Source organism: Ziziphus jujuba, chromosome 5, assembly GCF_031755915.1.
Source record: "Ziziphus jujuba cultivar Dongzao chromosome 5, ASM3175591v1".
NCBI classification, from domain to species: domain Eukaryota; kingdom Viridiplantae; phylum Streptophyta; class Magnoliopsida; order Rosales; family Rhamnaceae; genus Ziziphus; species Ziziphus jujuba.
In genome coordinates this window covers 21,237,230-21,245,210 of record NC_083383.1, presented here as the reverse complement: position 1 = coordinate 21,245,210, position 7,981 = coordinate 21,237,230, and the positions used below count along the sequence as shown (strand labels likewise).

At 29.0% G+C, this 7,981-nt stretch overlaps 1 protein-coding gene across 1 annotated transcript; it reads left to right on the top strand.

Moving 5' to 3' along the window:
• The first annotated feature begins 275 nt into the window (after positions 1-275).
• LOC107421332 (transcription initiation factor IIA subunit 2) lies at positions 276-5,496 on the top strand. The gene is made up of 4 exons (XM_016030555.4): positions 276-435; positions 639-787; positions 900-950; positions 5,082-5,496. The coding sequence occupies exons 2-4, from the start codon at positions 659-661 to the stop codon at positions 5,220-5,222; spliced, it is 321 nt and encodes a 106-aa protein (XP_015886041.1). The 5' UTR covers positions 276-435; positions 639-658; the 3' UTR covers positions 5,223-5,496.
• Positions 5,497-7,981: the final 2,485 nt, after the last annotated feature.

Below are 7,981 nucleotides of genomic sequence, written 5' to 3'. Positions count from 1 at the left end.
ATAAATAATGTTCTAAAATAAAAGTGAAAAAAAATTACAAGATCTGTACAAAATTTGTTTATTTGAAAGAGCACTAACCATTTTATTTTCTAGACGGGGAGGTTTTATAAAAGATGAAAATAATACACATTTATTGAGGGGAAGAAAAAGTTCAGGGGTGTGTTAACGTCTAGTTGCTCAAAAAAATAAAAATATTTTGCAATAACATAGTATACATACTTATATATTTATAGAAATTGAAAAACATATGGCGGGGACATAAAGGTCAATTCAACTTTCCCAAATCTATCGCGACTATATATACCCGAGAGCTACAAAAGCTAGGGTATAAAAAGCCCCAAATTTTTCAGCTGAGAAAATCTTTCCAAGCAACGTTCACCAAAGCGCGAGGGAGAGCCCAAGCCAAAGTCTCGTTCACATCGTCGTCACCAACTTGTAACTATAATTTCTTTATCTACTTCTCCAATTTTTCCTGAAATTTCTCTATCTTTTTTCTCTCTTTTTCCTGCCAATTCTTGCACTTCCTTGCATTCGCCATTTTCTTACAGTTATCCAGAGTTTTACATCACAATTAATATAATTTTGGTTATGGAAAGTTTGTGCATGTATTTTATGTTATTTTATTTTTTTTGTTGCAGATCGTGTTCGGCGAAGAATTATGGCGACGTTCGAGCTTTACCGGAGGTCGACAATCGGAATGTGTCTGACTGAGACTTTGGACGAGATGGTTCAGAACGGTACTCTCAGTCCCGAGCTTGCCATTCAGGTTCTCGTCCAGTTTGACAAGGTTTTCTGCCTCCTCTTTAGTTTTACATTAATCTTTTAACTTTTAATTTCGATTAATTCTGAAATATTATTATTATTATTCTTGTTATTCTGATTGTTTTGTGAATTTCTAGTCTATGACGGAAGCTCTGGAATCCCAAGTTAAGAGCAAGGTCTCGATCAAGGTAAACTTCTTTTATTCCAGCTTCATTTTTCATTTTTTTCTTTTCCTTTAAAAATTTTAAAAAATAAAATTATGGGGTTTATTATGCTAGTGTTTTCATAGTAAAGATTTTTTCTTCTTCGTTGTATCTGTTTGATCTGAGCATTTGTTGGTCATATATTGCCTTTGGATTTGCTTTTATGCTATTGAAAAATGATTTTTTTTTTTTTTAAAAAAAAACAATTTTGCCGCTTTTAAGTGAGCTTCTCTCTCTCTCTCTCTCTCTCTCTCTCTCTCTCTTTCTCAATGTTCATGAGACGTTCTACTGCATGCATGATTTAGTGCGTAAAATCATCTTCGGATGAAGCCAAAACAATATATAATATCAAGAGGCAAAATGGTCTAGTTATGAAGCATTAACTCCATGGAGGGTTTGTTTGTTAGCATCATACCATTATGTTGTTGTTGCCGGTAAGAGGCTTTATTTGTAATACTGGACAATGGATGTTGATGTTCTTCTCATGTTCATGGAGATCTATGATGCAACATATGGATGGTTCATAATGTGAACACAAGTGAGTGCTACTCTGTGAAGAATAACTATAATGTTATCTGAGTGAATCTGTTAAATTGAGGATTTATGGATAGTGGCACCTTAAAATTGTAGTTGAAATTCGCTTGTGTGGTTGTGAACAAAACACTTGCAATGTTCTTCGTGCATACTTTTGACCTTGTGAATTATTTTATCTTTTCTACATCTTAATAAAGCCTACTGTTTTAGATATTATCAAGCAATATGCAACCTGTAATTCCTAATTTTTAAAAATATATATATTTTTCTCCTTTGATTACCACTATTTTTAATTCTTATGGTTATTGAAATCTCCTTAGTGGAAACCAATTAAGCATTCTTTCCATAAGTGAAGTTAGATGGTGACACATTTTGAATTTTATTATTTGTTGTGGAGTTTGTAATATACAACCTTTGAGTCAATTATAAGCTAGTAGACTAAAGCTGAGAAGAAGGTGTAGTACTTCATAAGTTAAAGATGTTATCTTGAGACGTAACCTTACATTTAGTTTTGAATTTTAAATTGTGTTATGGAAAAAGGGTTTATGGGCCTGACACAGTAATAATAACATGTGAAAAAAAGATTAATTGAGGCACAATAGTTTTTATGCTCTATTGGTTGATGGTAGATGGTAGTATAAGAGATGTGTAACACCCTGATACTGTATACTCTGACTACCAATCAGGGTGGATGAAGAGCACTTGAGAGAATTTTATGGTAAGCCACAATTTGCATGGATAATTTAGTTGAAATAATACCTCAAAAAAAAAAAAAAAAAGATAAAAGTTGTTTCTGAATTGATTTTTGGCATAATACGATATGTCTTGCCTGATCTGGACCTGGTTGTGTACACTGTAATTAGTAAAGTTTTGCATAAATGAAAGTGAAGTTGTTTGGATAACTTGTATTGCTATGTTAGCAAGTATACTGTGGATGTTACCAGTGAGCATGATTCTCTAGCTAAAAGGTCTGCTCTGTTCTGATTGGATCATCAGTTATTGTTGAGAGAAAACAAACTTGGAACCAGCCTTTTCCAGATGTCAAAATTTGAGGAAATGGTAGTTTGGTCGGATTTTTGTGGAATTAAAATATATTTAATGCTAACAAATTAAGTTATAATCTATGTATATATATATTTACTACGTGTCAAAATGTGATGAAATGGTAGTTCTGTTGGAATATTGTATTCAAACTTTAACATGTTTACATTGCATATGTGTATCGTTTTCTAAACGTAACCTATACCTACATTTACAAGGTAACTGTGGCTGTTCTGGTTATTTGTTGATTTGCTCTTAGGTTTCTTATTAGGTTAGGTTTGTTTTACATGGAAATGACAAACTATGGTCAATTGTAAATCTACATGGATATACTTTAGTAGTAGATTATACAAGTTACTGAATCCCTTTCTCTCTCCTCTTTTTTTGTGCTCTCTTTTGTGTCTCTTGCATCATATTTGTTTCCATTCAAAAACTTAAAATGTTCCTTTTTGGATTTGTTTTTAATCTACTGTATAAATTGGTTCTGTTCACAGCTTAAATTGGAATCTTAAAAGCTGTTTGATTAGTTTAGCTTGCCAGTTATAAGATTTCCTGCTTCTTTCCTAATCTGTTTTTATTTTATTTAATTTTTTAAATCTTCTCTATTTCTTTTAATTATTTTCTTCTTAATTTGACAGTGCAGCATTTAAGTATTTTGCAAACTTATAGCATATAGTGCTTGATATCTATGTCGCATGGATACTCTGAAGCAGTTCCATAGTACTTGATTTACGGGATAGGTGTTGAATACATTCATGCATAGGTATATATGGTTGGCATATGCAGCAAATGCTGATATGGAAAGAGTATGCCTTGTATATGTTTGTAAAAAAGGTCACATAGTTGGTATACTTTTGGTAAAAAGGGTCTATTGTTTCATTTATTGTTGCAGGGCTTAATATAACAATGAGATGTAAGTTCTATCTTTGTTTAAAATGTAAATGTGTTTGTTGTTATTGTTCTTTGCATAGATTGCTTGTATGTTTATCTGCTTTTAAACAGTATGTAAGGTATTATATCAACTCAGCTGTTTTTATGAGTGTGTACTTATTTCGTCCATTCCCTATCTGCACATTATCCTTTTTCTTAGAAACACTGTTTTGACATTTCTCTATCTCTACTTCTATCTGTGTGGATGCTTTGTAGCTTGCAATTCATTGGTAGCCAGTATGCTGACATTGGGAACTTACCAATAAAGTACTTGCTTGGAGTAAATTGCCTTGTCTTTATGCACTTATTACTAGATTGTTGCTTTTGTTACTATAGTCCTTCGGACAGTGCAAAATGTCTATGTTTAACTTCTAAATTTCAATTGGATTTTTCTCTTGTGCTTTGTGTTGATGCTTCTGCTTTTCTTCCGAGTGTTTCTGTGTGTCTGCTTGTGAATAGGGAAGAATAACTGAATGAAAATGAGCATATAAGCCAATCAAATTGGGCATACCAAAAGCAACATGTTATTAGCAAACTATAATTGCTGTTTCATATTATTGTTGTTATGCTATTATACTCTTCTAATTAACTTGATGAACAATAACTAATTTAATGCAACAAATTAAGAGATCCTAGCATATTCATTTCCTTATATGTTACATTAACTTCTTTTTATATGTAGACAATATTCTCATTGCTCTTTGGCAGCGATACACTAACTAATGTAGGATACATCTATAACCATAAGTCACCAATTCCGGAAATAATTTGGGATCATTTATATGTCACTCAAAATTGTGTAATGGTTGCTTTGATGGCTAGTTTTAATGCCTTGTGCATGATTTTCTAGGGTTTTGATCCCTTTGTCATTGGTGACTTCTACCAAGGATATATTTTATAGATTACATTTCATGTGCAATAAGAGAACTGCACTTCCTGAAAAATTGGCGAGTTTCTGATGCATACAACTCTGTTAGTTCTGTCTTTCTACAACATTTATAGTTGAAATAATGACATGCCTTTAGTAACTTTTTCTTAACATGCCTTTCGTAGTACTTGTTTTACGTTGTTTTTATTTCCTTTAGTAGTATAATGTTTTGCATGCTAGTTGCATTCTTATGCTTTTCTAAAAAAGTGTGGTAAGTGAGAGTCTGCAGTCCAGAAAATTATGTGTATAGACAGACTTTGCTTTACTGTTGCTTTTTGGGAAGATTGCGATGTTACCATCATTCATCATTCTATCCTAATCTTTTAAGTTGATGTACCTTTTATCTGCGTTCATCATTCTAAAATGGACGTTTTATTTCTTGTGTCTAGAAGATACCATCATAATCTTGCACTTGGTTCTGTTGTGCATTATTCTTCTCCTTTTAATATTAACTTTTTATCACTAAAGTATTTGATTTAATATTTATTATGATTATTATTATTTTGTGATGTTTACACATCAAGTCCTTGAACTTCCACATTACTGTCAGATCTCACACTGACTATTTACCATGTCTTGTTTTATTAAGTCAAAATAGAATTACTTTACTAGTATTTGAACATCAAATTATTCGAGGGATTTATGACATTTTATTATTTTTATTTTTTATTTTTTTGTAACAGGGACATCTCCACACCTATAGGTTCTGCGATAATGTTTGGACCTTCATCTTACAGGATGCTCGGTTTAAGAATGAGGAATCCGAGGAAGCGGTCAAGCGCGTTAAAATAGTGGCCTGTGATTCAAAGTTGCTTACACAATAAGATGTAAAATCGATAGGGGTTTGCTAAATAAAGAAGTTCAGAATCTGTTAGTAGAGAGAGAGTAATGGGGAAGAGTGGAAAAATTAGGAACTGCTTGCAGAACTGGCATTTTATAGGAGATTGAACATGAAATTGCGAAGCTTTCTTCCTTTGTTTGTATACTTAATTGGTGTTGTATGTTTGTTCATGCATATTTCTAGGTTAATTTTTCCTTTTTCTTTTTTAAGATATATACCAAAAAATTAGTAAATGAAGTAGCCTTGTTCTATGAGTATTTGCCTTGCAGTGCTGCTTCCGTAGTGTCTTTCATTTCTGTGAGAAATTATTTAGAAAAGTGAGACCACATATGGAATTTGGAAACCGCTAGATAAGTAGAAAACAAGAGCACGGAATCCGTTTATATTCTTTTGAAAATTTGAAATATAATGTAATTTTATTTTTATATTATATTTTTTAAAAAAAGAAGATGTAATTCACACCTCAACCATGGCCCATTCTGTACTTTTTTTTTTCTTTTTTTTTTTTTCTATTTTTTGGGCTGAAAGTAGTTTGTTTTGTACCATGCCTCAAAACAAAATGAAACCTATTGTATTGCTGCTTAAACTACTATTGCTTCTTAAACTACTGTGCTTTTGTTAAATTAATCTAATGGACAACAAGCAATTGAATAAGTAATGGAAATTTGTAAATGGCGTGACTGTTTAGGGTGAAATTATCACTTGAGGCAAATGTTGTATTTTATTTTCTCTTTAAACGTCAATCATCATTTTTTTCTTATGAAATAAATATCATATTTTATTAAGAATTGTAAACGTCAATCATCATTTTTTCTTATGAAATAAATATCATATTTTGTTAAGAATTGCTGTCGATACAAAAATCATCATGGATAGCCTGAAGCAGCCAATCCGGTTCTTCTTCCATCTAAGAGAATTTAAAGATAAAGCCTGACAAGTTAAAATATTAACCATACAATTGGCATCCTATGAACAGAGAAACGAGCGAAATTACTGACTCTAGCAAATTTCATTCTCAACAATAAAATAACCATGATTCAAATAAATGATACTACTATTAATCAATTTAACAGTATTATGATAATCAAAGTTTAAAAAATGGATATCAACGAAAATATTGAAAATTCAAACTGTTAAAAATATTAAAAATTATCAAATATCAATAAAAAATCATAAAAATTATAAATATGGATGAAAATTTATTATAAAAATAATTTTTTTATTAAAATTTTAGAATTACTTCATTTAATAAATTAATTATTAAATTGATCATAAAGATTGAAAAAAATATTAAGTAGATATTATATTTTTTTAAAATTAATCAAGTTATAATAAGTGTTAATGATCATAGTTATATAATTATTAATAGAAAATATATAAAAAAAAATACATATTAGATAAAATTATTTATTAATTAAGATATATATAAAATAATTATTACAATTACATTATATTTCATAAAAATCATCTCAATAGTACATAGAACTCTAGCAGTTGAAAATTATTAGTCTCTTTTTCATTTTCATTTTAAAATATAAAATATATAAAGTAATTATTAAAAGATTATCTCATGCAATTGTTAATATATCCATAATATGGATCTTGTATAAAATATAACTATCTTTGATGATAATAATTATTAGATATTAATAGACTATGTGCACAATTATTATTCTCTAATGGTTTAGTTTACACAATATATTTTTCCGTAAATTTCAATTTTTATTTATGCTCTAATTTTTATATACTTTATAATATTTTATATAAATATTAAATTTATTATTGTCAAAAAAATATAATAATAGGTAAGTAGACTTGTGACTTGTAATACTAATTTTCCCCTAAGAATTGAATAGGTAGATTTGTCTAAAAAAATTTTGGACATTATTTGTTAAATATGAATTTTGTATTTTTATTTGTTTAATTTTTGTAAGGAAACATAAAGAATAAAAAAAATATATATCAGTAAAGTTAGTTAAGCAAAAAATTATACTCAACATCAATAATACTTATAAATTTTTTGATAAACAAATTAAAAAAATTAAATTTAATAGATATTTTCAAAAAATTAAATTTAATAAATATTTCTAAAATTTTCATGCAAATTTCATAGAACCTATAAAAAAATATCGAAATTTTTCATATATATTATGAAAATTTTATTTATTTCTATTTGGAACCTAAATTTCCATCTACTGAGAAATAAAAAAACAAAATTTTCATGATTTTTTTGATTTTTTAAACCTTGATTAGAATTACTTATCAAATCTACATCATTATGAAATCTGGATTGTATATAGAAACATAAGCTTTCCTTAACGGCCACAATCTCACTAGACAGTGTGATGCAAAAATGAAGAAAAAGAATTGAAGTTGCCACCCCCAATCTTCCCAAATGGTCTCGAATTACCACCCCTACTCCCAAACAATCGCTCTTCTTGAAATTACTTCGTTTACACTTACCTTTAAACTTCTATTATTAACAAGATTGATTTAACATATAATAATTTGGGAGTCAATTTAAGAGATTTATGGTTGAGATGTGAAGTGTAAAAATGTATTATTATGAGGGTAAAATGTACTTACCGTTTTTTTATTAAAAAAGTAATAAGAATTTATTTTTCTAAAGTTATTTTCCCATTCAATTCTTGATATAAGATAAATTTTAGATTTTATTTTTTGATTAGGAGAAAATTATGAAAATGAGATACATAACTTTAGAAAGTATGAATCTCCATAAGA

What these genes read in the sequence shown, in the direction of transcription:
- LOC107421332 (XM_016030555.4), top strand. Translation starts at nt 659, where the DNA reads ATGGCGACGTTCGAGCTTTACCGGAGGTCGACAATCGGAATGTGTCTG. An exon ending in TTCTCGTCCAGTTTGACAAG is followed by an intron (nt 788 to 899) that starts GTTTTCTGCCTC and finishes GTGAATTTCTAG; the next exon opens with TCTATGACGGAAGCTCTGGA. An exon ending in AGAGCAAGGTCTCGATCAAG is followed by an intron (nt 951 to 5,081) that starts GTAAACTTCTTT and finishes TTTTTGTAACAG; the next exon opens with GGACATCTCCACACCTATAG.